Source organism: Egretta garzetta, unplaced genomic scaffold (assembly GCF_000687185.1).
Source record: "Egretta garzetta isolate BGI_Z169 unplaced genomic scaffold, ASM68718v1 scaffold33, whole genome shotgun sequence".
Taxonomy (NCBI): Eukaryota; Metazoa; Chordata; class Aves; order Pelecaniformes; family Ardeidae; genus Egretta; species Egretta garzetta.
In genome coordinates, this window is record NW_009259250.1 from 1,245,232 (window position 1) to 1,261,311 (window position 16,080).

Below are 16,080 nucleotides of genomic sequence, written 5' to 3' on the forward strand. Positions count from 1 at the left end.
TTCAAGCAGCTGCTGGAACTTCGCAAGCTCTTCTTCCCAAAGCTGGTGAGCCCCGAGCTGGGCTTGCTCTGCCTCCACTCGGTCGCTCTGATTTCCAGGACCTTCCTCTCCATCTATGTGGCTGCCCTCGATGGGAAGATTGTGAAAAGCATCGTGGAAAAAAAGCCCAGGAGCTTTGTCTTCAAATTAATCAAATGGCTGATGATTGCAATCCCGGCCACTTTTGTCAACAGCACCATACGGTACCTGGAGTGCAAGCTGGCCCTCGCCTTCCGCACGCGCCTGGTGGATCGCGCCTATGAGACCTATTTTGCCAACCAGACTTACTACAGAGTGATCAGCATGGATGGGCGGCTGGCCAACCCTGACCAGTCCCTCACCGAGGACATCATGATGTTCTCACAGTCCGTGGCACATCTCTACTCCAACCTCACCAAGCCCATCCTGGATGTCATGCTCACCTCCTACACCCTCATCCGCACAGCACGGTCCCGGGGGGCTAACCCCATCGGGCCCACGCTCCTGGCTGGGCTTGTCGTCTATGCTACGGCCCGCGTGCTCAAAGCCTGCTCTCCCAAGTTTGGCAAGCTGGTGGCTGAGGAGGCGCACAAGAAGGGCTATCTGCGCTTCATGCATTCACGCATCATCGCCAACGTGGAAGAGATCGCCTTTTACCGAGGGCACAAGGTAAGGAGGAGAGAAATTGGAGGGTGCTAGGGTTGCTCCTGCAGTGCCAAAGCTGACCCGTGCCTCCCCTGCTGCCCTCCCCGAGCACTTTGGGTCCCTCTGACATTTAAACCTGTTTACAGCCAGCACTTCCCGTTTCCCAGGGAAATGCAGTCTCACAGGCGGTATCTGAGGGGAGCGGGCCATAGTTCCCTTGTGCTCTGACAGTGTTCCTGTTTTGCAGCTGGATCCTATGCTTTTCTAGAAAGCTAATCTCCGTTTATTCCCCCACCCAGTCCATTCTGCTTAACTTTTCCAGGTTGTTTTTTTTTTTTCGCCCATGTTTATGATCTACCAGATTTAATGCCGCAGAAATAGCAACAAGGGCACACCAGAAAGTCCAGGAGAGAACTCTGTGATAGCACAGAGCGCGCTACAACCTTTGACACTCTTTTACATAGCTAAGCAAAGATGTAGTCATCAGAGTCTTAAAATAGCTTAAGTACAGTACTTCAGCAGTCACAGTTACATAAACTAATGGCTTGTTTTAAAGCCACCTTATTAAGGAACTTTTCATATTTTTATTAGAAGTGGATTTTGGCTGTAACGCCTTTCAAACACTATTTGGAAAAAAAACGGTTTCACATAAGGTGAAAATGAAAGGTGGAAACCAGCCTGAAGTATTACTCTTTTAGTCCAAGCAATAATTATATTATGTAAATGGGTTATTTTGGTAGAAGCAATTGTTGCTTCTAATTGCTGCTAGTAACGTTTTAAGTGCAGCTAAATGAAATATTTTTTTCAGTTCCCACATATACTGTCTTTAACTGAATGCAGTTATATCATATTGACTTGCAACTGTCTTTGACTTGTTAAACCTCTTGGGATAGTTCTCTCTTCCTCCAGACTGCTGCAAAACCAAGCAGCCTTGCATTTCAGGGATCTGCAACTTTAAGTCATTGAAGATAATTGATCCCCAAATGCTTTCCAGTATGAGGCATTTCAGGTGCTGTGAAACCCCGCAGCTGCGGCTCCATTAAAAGGATGGGGAATCGATCTTATTTTGGTTGTTCGAACCAGCTGTTGTGACTGCCTTGTATGTTGCTCTCTTGTATATCAGAGATGTTAAAAAAGCTGAAAACCTGCCAATGTGCTGTCGAGGGGGAGGTGGTGTAAATAAGAACCAGGTCCACTGGCTTCCATAAAGCTGTGCACTTCTGCTGTGAGCATGCAGCGCTGTGAAAATAAAGGACCATGCAACAGACAGGGCTCAGAAGTCACAGCTCTGGGTACCCGATTATTTCATGCACGTATGTGAATGTATCTTGTATGATGCATGCATCTTTGTTGCATTGTATAAATGTTTTATTTTTTAACTGTAGGTAGAAATGAAACAACTGCAGAAAAGCTACAAGGCTTTGGCAGATCAAATGAATCTCATTTTGTCCAAACGTTTATGGTACATCATGATAGAGCAGTTCCTGATGAAGTATGTCTGGAGTAGCTGTGGTATGATTATGGTTGCCGTGCCCATCATCACCGCAACGGGATTTGCAGATGGCGGTAATGCTACCTTTTACTTAATTTCTAAATGTTTCTTGAAAGTTATGTCCTCAAAAGACTGTACTTCCTCTGAATGCCATTCATATTTATTTATTATTCACAAACTTTATTACAATGTCCGTGTCTTGCGTGTAACTTTCAAGCATAGCAAGTCAGCTGAGGAAAGAGCAACACAAAAGATCCAGCTTTGAACATAAGCCTGATAAACAGCATGAATTCGGGACTTAGATGATCCTCATGCCACAGGAGATTATGATAGTAATTGCAGTCCTTTTTCACTAGCCACTGCTGGGATGGGAGGCTGCTACTTTACAAAATGATGCTACTAACTTTCCTAGAGTGCTTATCTCCTCCTTCCATAAACCATAGTGTGATTACAGGTAATTATTCTCTTAGGGGCTGATCTATTAGGAACCACTGGTTTTTCCTGACTCCCTGGGAGAAGTGAAGGTGAAATTCAGATTCCAGGCTTGGATGCTGTAATTTTTGAGATCCTACCACAACTTCCCAGGAAGTGAAATGAGACTAGAGAGCAGAAAGAAATGTAATTAAGGAGGGGTAGTGAAAGACAAGTGGGGAAATCTGCCTCAAACGGCTTCCTTATGTGCAATTAGAACCATAGAATATATTACAAATTCCATAAGATTCTTTAAGCATGGATCCTACAGCGTCTGTGGAAGGATCAGTTTTAAGTTGTGTACATTTAATCAGGAATGAGCGAATTCCTTTCCATACAGGTCTTGGTAGTTATATTCCAAATCGGGGCTGTCCAACTGGACAAGCTTGGTTTGCCCTGTAGGATGACTTCATGCAGCCCTCACATGGTTTAGTTTACGTGCAGTTGTGTTGGTAGGTGGCTGGGTGTTCAGCTGTCTGAGCTGCTGCCCATCACGTGCCTCGGGAGGGCACTGTATCAGGACCCTGACTGGAATCCTGGTAACAGCTTCAAAAATACCAGGAGGTCCTATTCCAAACAGTTGAGTTTGTACAAAGTCATTTCACCTCATGGTGAAGGTTTTCAGCACAACAGAAAAAGTGGTAAGAGTCTTTCTGCCGAGATGGGAGTGAGTACGGTCAAGAAAAAGATCATTTAACCGCACATTGTAAATATCTCCTTGGTATTACAGCATGAATGGAAAAAAAATACTCATATTCATGCTAAACTAAATAACATTCCTGTTACTCATGAGTGTTCTTCTGATAAACACTTTTCAAATGTGGGAGAAAAGAAAGACTCAGCAATGGCTCATGTGGTAAAGCGGAAGATTATTTGCCACCAGCAACATAAAACATTAAAGCACAGGGCTTATTATGGAGACCTGAGGCATATAATAATGATGGGTCACAAACATAATACTGACAAGTCAACACTGTCACGACCAGTTTGAAGTATAACAGATATTCAAAGAATCAAGCAGACCTGAACTTACTATTGGCCTGCTTGGGAGAACAGTGCTTGGTGCCTCAGCAGGTCAGATGCAAGTTTGTCCATCTCTGAAGGAATAGATAGTGGATTTATTACTTCAGGATAAATCACCGGAATCAGGGATATGCACAAAACTGCTACCATGACCAGACCTGAGTCTAAAGGTGTAAAGCAATAAATTTTATACAAAAAAAAGAAAAGTAAAAAAATAATCCTGCAGTAAAAAGAAAAAAGAATCTTCTATGGGGGTGATATTTCTGATTGAAATTTGCTAATTCTGTTACATATTTCAGGGAAGAAATTAACTGGCAAAGCCAAGATTCCCACTTGACAGAATTTCTCATTCTTTTTGTATTAAACAATTGGTGTTCCAAATGTTGCATCTCCCATCAGTTTCTGGAAAGTAACTGTTTTTGGAAGCAAGACTTTGATTTCTCTAGACACAGTGAACACTTATCTTTGTTTATAAACCAAGTATGACTATCAATTACATAAATGAAGATGAAAAGGGAAATGTTAGATTCTGGATGAAACAGAGACAGGCTGTCTGCCCTGTTACACCACTTCTTCAAACGCAGGATGCCAGCCATATGAAATATATTTTGGATGAAAAGTGCAAGAAAAGTAATCTTGGTGGGTTAGGCATGTAATATAAGAGCTCGTGTTTTGGAACGGTGAAACGCTCATAAAATCTGTATCATTTTAATTTTTCAAATACCCCTAGAAGTATGCCTAGAATGACTAGTGCAGTGGTTTGTAGAGGTCTCTCAACTCTTTCTAGATGAGCTAGCCTGGGTGCTGGAAGCAGCCGCCAGTAAATTCTGCATTTACATACAGGAGGAATGCTGCATTAGCGTGGTTAAACCATAGCTGATTCCCAAACGATTTAATTTTGGTGATTCTACATAACATGGCTGTGTGGGCTGTAATCCCAACAAGATCAGCAAAAATTGGTTCTCTGAGAAGTAAGAAACAAATTGCAATTTAGTTTTTACTAATGAATTAACTGAATTCGTTCTGTCCCCTAAGTTTATTCTTCTTGGAGTGGAAATAACTTCTTAAAATAAGTGAGAACTACGTGAGCAACAGTTTTGTAATCTCTCTCTTGTAAGAGATTTTATGTCTTTTTTTTTTTAAAAAAGCATGCCTTTCATTGTGTCTCAGGTGGCTAGATTACATACAACTGGTTGGCAGTGTACTGATGCATAATTTAAGCTAAATAATATGAACATGTATCTCAATTAATTAAAATTGTTATTAAAAACATCAGAGGCCAGAAAGAGTAACATATAGATGGGGTGTGTGTGTGTGTATATATATATGTATGCAAAATTATGATACAAGGATTTAAAAAAAGTTTTTCCTGACTTATCCATAGTGTACTTCAGTGATTCAGTTGTAATTCTGTAGGGATAGCTTTATGGATGTGTAAATGAAAGCAAAATAACATTTAGATTTAACTAATAAAGCCAGAAAGATACATCTGGCTTGGGTACTGCATGTAGATTTCTAGACACCAGATTTCTAGAATCTGATCTTGTCAGGGAGGTGAGACAGTTACCAAGTGAAAAAATATTTGTTGCTATACTCTTGCATTGCTTGACTTAACCCATGAAATGTAAGGTCATGTCACACCTGCAAGGAATTCCTCTTAGATTTTCTTGACCATAAGCACTGTGCAAACATCACAGAGGGTATTAGGAACATTTGCTAATACAGGAGTCACCACACTGGATTCACCTATTGCCCTATCTAGCCTGATGCCTAGCAGCAGCTTAGCTTAAAAAAGAAACTTCAAAAAAAACTTTACAAACTTAAAAAAAAAATATCCATACCCTGTTTGGTAACAGACTTAAGCAATATATAAAGATATATATAAAGTTATGTGAGGCAGAAAACCCTTGAGACCATTCATTCTAAATCTTGTATGTGAAAAATATTTAAAAGTTGTTTACTATACCTTGTTGTCTTCTCTTTTGTAGATGCTACTGTTAAGACTGAAACAACATTCAGTCTTAAAATATTCAGCCACTTCTCTTTAAATCTTGATTCCTTCAAAAACCAAACATTGCAGGTTGACTATGCTGTATAAATCTGTAGGTCACACAGTAGCAAGGGTACATGTAGATATGTTAAACGTAAACATATTTATTTTCTCACATAACTTCTATAATTTCTGCTGCTGTTTTCTCCTTGCCTGTTGCTGCTGACATGTTCTTGTGAGACGACTCCTTTCTTTGGAGCAAGAGTTTTCTTGCGAATAGGATGCAGGGTCAGGAACAAAGCATCACACGTTTGTTCTGGGGTCAGATGAAGAGAGAAACTGTTGTGTGAGAGAGGTATCCTACCTAAACCACGCCTTTGACAATAAAAGAACTTATTGCTTTCTTATAGAAATATAATCATATTGCCAAATTTCCATCAATACAAATGTTTCCTTTTACATGAAGTCAGTAAATAAGTAAGGCTGAAAATTAACAACTGCAAAAGTAGTAAAAATGGTATTAAAAATCCATTTCAGATCATTGCTTAGGTTTCACTTTTTTCATATTTTGAAAAATTTAGGTTGAACAATGGTATATTAAAAGGAAAATTATCTAGGTAGAAAAACACTGTAAAAGAATAGGATGTTTTGCATAAGAAGATGAATTCCGTATACTCCTGCTTATTCTTTGTTACCAAGCTATCTATGCTAGTTACATTCACCAATTCTTTTTGAAAGGTTGTGCTTGTAGAGTTAACTTTTTCTTAATTTAAAAGCTGCTCTGTAATGACTCACATTCTAATCATAATTTAATTAGTTGAGAATTTTCAGAAGAGTATTTTAACAGAAAACTTTTTTGCTTTTAGAACTGGAAGATGGCCAGAAACAGGCAATGGTTAGTGAAAGAACAGAAGCTTTTACTACATCACGAAACTTGCTGATCTCTGGAGCAGATGCTATTGAAAGGATTATGTCTTCATACAAAGAGGTACCGTACATCTGTCATACATGAAACAGAAGAGAAAAAAAAGTAAACCAGAATTTACATTGAATAAAAAATGTAAAAAAAAAAAGTGCAATTTTTAAAGGCAAATTCTATTGCAACTAAATCCATGGAGATCTTTGAACTGATAGTTTGATCTTTAGAGTTAAGTCTACAAAGAGTCTAAAGTGCACAGCTGCCAGTATGGTGCAACACATAAATGTCATTTTTAATACCTGCGTTCAGATGCCATCAGAGAGCAATAGAAGTTCCTGGAAGGTGAGTGATAAAGGTTCAAATTCCTCCTCTGTTTGGAGCACAGACCTGAATTCAGGCTGTCTGCCTCCAGTGTATTGGGGCTCTTCTGTTGGAAGTGTCATGTTTTGTATGAAACACAAAGAGAATTGAATACTTATTTCCTGGCCACCTAGCTGGAGGGCTGTTTTGAGTATCTTATGAATCTGTTAAATTGTAGGTAGTTTTACAAAGTAGAGAAATTTTAGCAGGAAAAAGTCCACCTTGGGACAGCCGATAGTCTAGAAGTATGGGATGTTTGTCTGGAAGATCAGAGACACTGTTTCAGGTCCTTACCCAAATTCCAGTAAAGCTGGGCTTTCATCTGTGGTCTCTCTTGGGAGTTTCTCTAGGTGATGGCTGTTAAACAAAAGAAAAGTGAGGCAGTGCTGTTATTCTCTTCAACATTTCCTCCTGGTTGTTGGTTCTGTATTTGTTAATTGGTTTTTGCTTGTCCCTTTGGTGAGTACCCCTTTTCCCCGTGCAGCGTGAGGAGGCATGCATTAGCTAGGCAGGTAGTCAAAGACTATGGATTCCGTTACTTGGAATCCAGCCATAATAGCTACAGCTTTGTAAATTGGAGGAGGAGGGGGAGTTTGGCACCTTCAGATATGGATTCTGACAAAACCAGAGTCTGCTTTTTTCAGAAGAATTTCTAATGGACTGTGATTTTGACCTATGCTCCTTTAGCTGTTGCCCTGCTTGGCCTCTGCTCTAAAGATATTGCCAGATAAAATAGAAATTACATCAGTGTATAATAGGTTATTTTCAACATTTAAGTCATTTATATAATGTACATGGGGAATTATAAACATTGTGGTTTTGTTTTTTGGAAACAAAAATACCCACAAAGTAGTAGGAACAACTGAACAAACTCACTTTAATTATAGCATGGTGAGATACTAATCCAGACAACATAAGATCAAAGACCAGTTCTGTGAATTTCCATCTTAATTTTTCATTTATGCTTCTCTTCAAGAGACGCTGCAGTACTTTAACCACATTGTCATTCACATTTCATAATTCAGGCAGTTTCCAAAGGACAGTGTACTTCAATCCACCTGAAGTGGTAGTGAAGTTCCAGTTCTTGCCCACCTGATCCACCAAAGCGGCCTCCTTGCAGTCAGTGTAGTTTAGCAGGCAGAAGAGGTGGGCTCAACTTTTCTTTGCAGGTCAATAGTTTAGATGGTACTATTTAGTAGTTTTGACAAAGCGAGTTTGCAGGGTCATGGTTTAGAAACTTACTGCAAGCTATGTTTCTTTGGGGCACAGTTGCTGCAAGTTTTGTTCCTCACATGTAGGATTCTCTCCATCAAATGCCGCTGCCGATACTGTGCAGAGCACTCAGTCCTGGCATGAGCTCCCTCTGAAATTGCTAGAAAGACTCCAGTGTGGAGAATGATGTTACAGCTCCTACGTGCTACCTACTGCCTCCACTGCTGTGAGCCCAATACTTTTCACAGCTGTTAATGCAATTACCAATAGTGCAAAACAGTGTACAACCGATGGAGTTTAAACTTTGAGTGATTACTCTTTTTAAACTGAGTTTTTTGAGACCCTGTATACTTGTTAACCTCCAGTGGAGTGATGGCCGTGTGGCCACAACTAGCTCTCACTTCTGAATCTGACACAAATAGTGACATTTATAGAGGATTTTATATTGGAATTATGTACACCCATAGCAAGTGAACTCACTCATGGGCTGTATGTCTTTAACCACAGGAAGCTAATGAGTTTATAATCTTGAACTTGTTTTCTTGCTATTCTTGTCTTGCTCTCTGCATTTAGTATGAAAATTTATCCTTTTAAAACCGTCTAATAATACATTTATAATAAGATGCCTGGGTTTAATTCTTTGCTGCCAGCAGATGCAGGCAGTTCTTTGGGAGCTCTTGGTGGTGTCGCTGCTCATGAATAGGAAGTTATCAGGTCCAGAGATTTGTTGTTTCTGTCTTCACCAAGTGTAAATCATGCCAAAAGGACCAAAGAAAATGGAGAAAGCCTTTTTGAGATACCTCACCATCTTAAAAATGCCCAGTTCTAATCCAAGGCTCAGATTTAGCTCTGGTACTCTAGCATGCACTTCACAGAAGAGTAGTTTCTTTTTTTGCGCTGTATTTTAGATTAGGGTACCCTGGTGCTGCCTGTTTTACACAGAAAAGCACACCTTTTCCACAGGAGGTTTTGGGAATACAGGGTAGTAAACATAAATAATTATAGATGCCAATTTTTCTCACTTCTGTGGACCTTTAGATCGCTGGCAAATGCAGAGATTTTGTTTTTCTGTTGTATGATAGGCTCTTTATTTTCAGATATGCTAATAGCTGTTCTCTGCTGGTTGAAGACTCTACTGATCCACGGAAAAGAGCAGTCCCTGCAACCCCCTCATTTACTGGAGCTATCATAGCTTACATTGGCTGAAATCTGTCCCCCTCAAACTGTCTCTGTCTACTGGCTGGTAGGAGCGTGGGTGGCGCATGGGTTAGCACAGAATCTCAAGGAGTGAAAATCGGCAGGCGTCAAAAGACGCATCGTTGGTCCTTCCAGAATAGCATTTGAGAAGCACTGACTCAGGATAGCTGGGAACGTTGTTCATAAATCTTTGGCCAAACATTTCATTTATAGAATTTGCGAAGTTGAACTGAAATGAGACGTCTGCTGTTTCTCAGGTTACTGAGCTAGCGGGCTACACCGCCCGCGTCTACAACATGTTTTCAGTCTTTGATGAGGTGAAGAGAGGCATCTACAAAAGAACTGCTGTTATTCAAGAGTCTGAAAACAACAGCAAGAATGAAGATAAAGCAGAATTACACATCGATGGGCCCTTAGAAATCAAAGGTAAATAATTCATATTTGCATGTATTTCCCTGTGTGTGGGGACAGTGCAGTGCGGCAGGAGGTGAACAGAGGGTTTGTTTCTACAGCAAACCAGTCCCTCAGCCTTAATACCCGGAGACCATGTTGCTTTCCGGCTTAACCTCCTGATACTTTGTAACTCTGCGCTCATGCGGTGCTTTTCTAATACACAAAATTGCTCAAATGTTTTCTGTGAAAACTTCCAATGAAAAAGGTATTTCAACTATACTGTTATTGGTGGTGGCGGTGTTACTATTCTTACACGGTCAGTGCCTGCTTTCCTTAGACTCTTCATTTTTTTCAGGAAACTGAGACTGTAAAATTTTAATCTTCGAATACCACGTTATTTTGTTTGGTGTAGGGGGGAAAGACAGGTAGTTTTTTATGAAAATGCTTCTTTGTTTTCAGTGTCTAAAAATCAGCCTGCACTCATTTTTTCATAATATAATGGGAATTTTCATCGGAAAATGGGCTGACAACTTTACCCTTCCCCTCACCCCCAAAATGATCCAATCAATGTATATACCTCATCCCCCCCATCCATATCCTGTATCTTTCTGGTGTGACTATATTTCTGTCTCCACCCTCCCCAAAGCATTTTCTGTGTACATCTGTTTCTTACCGTGCTCCATTATGTGCCACCTCTCTCTTCCTCTTGCGTCCAGCTTCTCTCTGAGGTATTGAAAGCCAGCTTTTGCAATGGGCTTTTCCCAATTTTCCCAACAGACCCTTTCTGCTTCTCCCCTCTGCGGTGTTGAAAAACCTCATTCCCTCACTTTGGCTTCTGAAAACTTAAACCTCGGTAGAGTTGAAGGCACCAGAGTGGTCTTTATGAAATAACTTCTTTCAACAATTTCAACAGTGCTGCCCTTCAGCACAGATTTCTCAAAGGTCTTCTGACAAGGTTCTTCATAACAAACAGTCTGATGCAGCATGGCGGGTAACTGTGGAAATAGCTGATGTCTTAATCTGGTAGATCTTGGTAATATTTCGCTGACATTAAAAGTAATGGCATTTTGTCACATACAGGAGAAAAAGTTTGTAGTTCCTGGAGCAACAAAGTAATCTGAGGCCTCTTCTTAGATAACTGTGTTTTAAAACAAAAACTAAATACAGTTCAGATATGCAAGCATGCTGTTCACATTCCCTTTTGGTCTAGTATACTTCTAGCCCACTCCTTTTTCTCTGCAGCCTTTTCCCAAGGTTGGATTCCATTACAGTCACACGTTTCATCCACCCTGACTTCCTCCTAAGTCATGGTGTCTAGTGTGTGCTCCTGAGCGCTTGTAGGCTCTCAGAGGCACCTAGCCAATACCAAGTATTGTGCACAAGGACTTAAGTAGAATTTAGGCCAGATGAATCTAGGCCACAGGCTCCACACTTTTTATGACAAGTCCCATTGTAATACTGTTTTTCCTCCTTTCGTTTGGTCTTGAGACTTCAGAAATCCCTGTGGGGTGGATTTGGATGTGGATAAAAGTTCACATGCTCGCATACGTATATGTGTCTGCATTGTTAGAAAAGAAAAATCTTAATATTCAGCTTCCCCAAAGGCTCTTTGAACACACACTACTTATTTCCTTTTGAACCATCCAATGTAAGTTTACGTAACTAAGGGATGTCTGGTTTGTGCCTTGCATTTACTGTTGTCAATAAGAGCATTGTGAAAATATGAAAACTATTAGAATGTTTTTAACAGCTAATAATATTGCCCTATACATAGTGTATCTAATAATTCAGAGTTTTAAAGTTGAAATAGAATTTTGTACACCTTGTACAAATACCGTCAAATTGTATTGCTGATTACACATAAATATGCTTTAAAAGCATGCTAAAGTTGCAGTCAAACACTAAAGTTAGGAAATGAAAATTAAGTTTACTTAATACTTATTTAACCTACTATTTTTTACCATAGTTTCACTTTAACTAGAATTTCTCCACCATATCCAAATGCTTCAAAAACATGAATGGATTTTGCAGAATTTGCTTGAGATAGTGAAGGACGATTTTCTGTGGAGACATAGTCAGATGAATGCCAAGTCATTCACAAGTACTCACGTGGCTGGAGTGGCTGGTATGACCCTTTTTCACAAAAGTTTGTCCTGGCCAGATTTGTTAGCATTGTTGTGAACCCATCAAAAAGCACATGCCTGGTGTGGTGTGGTTAATCTCCCAGTTGCATATCAAGTGCCCATGTAGGACTCTGAAGGCCATAGAGCCTCAGTGTGATGAGAAGGCTGCAATAATGTTTTTTTTAACAGCGAAACACTTTTGTTATCCATTATCTCATGTCAGACACCACAGAACTGTTTTAAATGAAACTTATTTTGGGAAAAAAAGAATGCTTGGGCTGATACATGGCACAGAAATGTTTGCCTGGGTTGTTATAGTTTGGCAAAGTCGGGAGCAATTGAACAAAGAGCCTCTTAATGGAAAATGTAAAACTAACCTCAACTGAAGGAAATGCTACCAGATCCTTTTGCAATAAACTCAACTTTTCCTTAGTTCCATTTTATTTTGTTCAGATTAGTCTAAGTTATAAAATAAGCAGCCTTCCAACACAAAAAGAAATCTCTTTCCTTTGCATCTTGTCTGTTAAGGGAATTTCTGATATTTGTCTAGGAGTGCAGCTGTTTGGGTTCTGTTAGAGAAGAAGTTGGAGTTGGTTTCATTTTTTTACTGTTTCCAGAAGAATTTATTTCAAAGTCCTTGTGTTACAGAGTATCCAAATGTCCAACTGAGACTGTATATTTAAATTTGCCAGAAATCCAAATAGTAAGTGTAGCTACTGGAGTGAAATGTTATATGGGTTTCCACAAATACTTACAAGACACGTTTGCAGTGTCTGTGGCTTCAAAAGAGATGGAAGCAAGCCATTAAATGTTTTCTCCTTTGCCCTCGTTGCTGGAGGAGACTGAACTGGGCTCTGAGTTTCAGAGCTGGTAGTGAAAGTAGATTCCATTTTCTAATTAAATCCTCAAGAGGAGGCAAACTGGTCTGTCTGTGGCTAAGGCTATCCTTGAGCTTTTTTACTGGTTGGTATTGATCACTTATTTAAAACAAAATGCAGTAAATACAGGGAGGATGTGAATAAACAAGTCTTTATAGTGCGTTACATATTTATGATGCATAGTGTGCATTATATTTATGCTCAAATCTAGGATTCATTGCACACTCTTGGCTACTGCTGACAGCATCTTTCTGACTAGCTAAGATTTATTATCCAGATTTTCCACTAGGGGAACCTGGAGCACATAAAGCAGTTGTTTGAAACGCGCCAATTTATACTTCTCAGCCATGCACAGAGACTGTCACATGTCGTTGCTTAGTGGAAGGTTTCACAAACTCTAATTATTTTTTTTTCTTTCTAGGTAAAGTTATTGATGTTGATCATGGAATTATTTGTGAAAATGTTCCTATTATTACTCCGAATGGCGATGTGGTGGTTTCCAGACTAAACTTCAAAGTAAGATGATATGCAAGAATCTTCTGATTGTTGCCATCACATTAACATAAACAGAACAGAATTCATGTACCTTATGTTAAGTACTTGGAGGAGCATATGGATAAAAGGGGAAGTCCAGAAAGGTAGGCATAGTAGCTCAATAGAGGCCAGACGTATGTAGTTTATCCTGCTCAAAGAAAGAGAAGAGAGGATTTCTGGTGCTGTTGCCAGGTGAAAAACCAGCCTGAGATTTTCAAAGGTGTATATGGGAGTCTGCATCCATCTTTACATAGTTTCAATTAAATTGGGATGCTTTACTCACATAGACTCCTTTAAAAGTCTGAGTTCATAGCAACAGTGAGAAAATTGAGTCTGTAGTTTTGCTTGATCACCACAAAGAGCAGTACTAACTAATAGCTGACAGCATAGTTTACAAGCCCAACTGTGGAGTCTTTACCCATTAAAAACTTTTATTGTTTTTAAAAAGCTATTCCAGATGCCACTTGGTACCTGCTCACAATTTTAATGGATGACCTTTACTGAATTTATTCCCATATATATCCTCATCTTATGTTCCAGTGCAGATGTTATTATTTTAAAAAATAGTAGAAGTTATTAGAACACTAACATGAATAATTCTAGGAGGTCTTTTAATTTAGTTAAAGCAGAGCGTTCCTCTTGCCACCTCTATTGGTATAGGGATTAGCAGCTAGGAGCACAGGGTCCTAGCTATGGCAAAACTCGCAATGGCTTCAGTGTAGGAATTTCAGATTTGTAAAATTACAACTTTATGGTCGAGACATATTTATTCATTTGGCTCGAGAGACAAAACTAACAGAAAATATAGCATAGTCAATATATTTATGTAAAGCATAGACAATGACATTGTGATTATGCATAAATATACACTCATATATACACAAGGTAATATTCAAATAAATAAAACCAAGTGCACACCCAAAATAACACTGGTAATTAAGCGGGAAAGGGCAATGTGAAGTAAATTTTCCAAGTCATTTGACTGGGCTCCCATAGCTTAAATTAATGTCACTGATGGGCATAGCACTGCTCTGTATGCCGTTAACACCTTTGGGCCTAATCTGCATTAGAACAATTGATTCTGACTGTGGTGTATTGACATTGTGATACAATCAGTGTAGTTTATAGAAATACTCAGACATTATAGTAATTATTTTCATTATTTCAGCCCACATATTATATCTAATGCCACTGTTTCCAGAATAGTTGCATAAATATGTGCGGGGTAATCAATGAAATGGGCTGATAATTTGATATAAATGCTCACGTAACTCCCTCTAGGGGTCTTAGACTGCCTTGTGCCATATGTATTGCATAGTAACATCTTTGCATTTTCATTGCTATTGTAGGTCCAGGAGGGAATGAATCTTTTAATCACTGGACCCAATGGCTGTGGGAAGAGTTCGCTTTTCAGAATTTTAAGTGGTCTGTGGCCTGTGTATGAAGGAGTTCTCTACAAACCCCCTCCACAGCACATGTTTTATATACCACAAAGGTATGTGTTTTGCTCAGGGTGATACCCTTTTCCTGGTTACATGAATTTTGACCCTGCTTCTCTCATTTTCAGTCTGTGATATGTACAGCCAAGTTAAAAGGAGGTAAGCACAACCTCAGCTGTGTGGAGAGTGCTAAAAAAAGAGATCCCTTCTCGTTGGTGGTGCAAATCTTCACTCACTGGAAAGGGCTCACATACCCTTGTGATGGAGTCTATGCTCCCCTGATGGCTAAAGTCCTGGATGCTTGGGATCGTGGGAACAGACTAGAATCTGAAACATATTTGAAATAGACCTAATAGATCTTAATTCTGATTTCACTTTAAAACAAAAGATCAAAACAAGTGAGAGTGTTCTGGTTCCTAAGTGTTGAAATGTCCAAAATAATTTTCAAAACTTAAACTTTACACTACAGGACCAGAATCCAATCCCATATAACCTGCAAATTGCCTTTTTAATAATATGTGCTCATTTCACTAAGGGAACTATGGCTTTTTTGTGCTTCGTTTGTATTCTGACTCGCTGTTGGGCTCTCAGAACATAATTTAATGCAATTGATTCTAGAATATCTCCTTAGAGACTTCTAACTAGGTTGTTTTGCAAAAGCAAAATCAAACACTGAGAATCTTTTGATTGCTTTCTGTAGTTCATTTCTTCCCATGGGCAAAAGAAGCATTCATGGTACAGTTTGTAGTCTTGTTTAAAAAGTACAAGCTATTAAGCTGAATGGAAAATATTAACTGATGAGTAGATTTTCCTTGCTGCAGGTGAAGGTAAGAAAGAACATTTATCTCTGATTTTTTCAAATACATGTATAATTTATTACTAGCCATTGTCATTTTTCTGAGCCACCTGAGGGTTTCATTCAGTGATTTGGAGCAAAATGCTTTATCAAATGTTTTTCAAAACAATATTTCAGAATTCCCATTGTCCAGGACATTCTTAAAATCAGTTTTAGTCTTAGGCAGAATAAAAGCTATTCTGAATTTTTTTCTTGCAGAAAATCTTGAGTTTCAGACACTTACATCCTCTGTGTGATCCCAGCCCCTTCTCAGATCAATGTCTGAGGCTGGCTTGCCTACAGCCCTTCCCCTTTACTTATGTCCCCTTTATTCTGTGAAAGCAGACTTGCATTGCATTCAGGCAGATTTGCCAAGGTGCTAGTTGAGGGGATTGAATCACATCTGCTGGGGTTTCATTTCCATAAACATGATTCTTTGTTAGCTGTTCCCCCTAACTCTGCAGTGCTGGGGGAGTTTGTTCAGCAGTCCTCTTCTTTGGAACATTTCAAAACTTTCGGTCAGAAATGGAGATTCAACCAGCGTCTTTGCA

The 16,080-nt window shown here is 39.4% G+C and overlaps 1 protein-coding gene across 1 annotated transcript in view; it reads left to right on the forward strand.

Moving 5' to 3' along the window:
* Positions 1–6: 6 nt before the first annotated feature.
* ABCD2 (ATP binding cassette subfamily D member 2) overlaps positions 7–16,080 on the forward strand; it is a 47,754-nt gene continuing 31,680 nt past the window's right edge. Inside the window, exons 1-6 of the mRNA XM_035891676.1 lie at positions 7–687; positions 2,049–2,229; positions 6,506–6,627; positions 9,585–9,753; positions 13,143–13,237; positions 14,605–14,750. Coding sequence (XP_035747569.1) covers positions 202–687; positions 2,049–2,229; positions 6,506–6,627; positions 9,585–9,753; positions 13,143–13,237; positions 14,605–14,750 — 1,199 coding nt within the window. The 5' untranslated portion in view covers positions 7–201. The remainder of the gene's footprint in view (positions 688–2,048; positions 2,230–6,505; positions 6,628–9,584; positions 9,754–13,142; positions 13,238–14,604; positions 14,751–16,080) is intronic.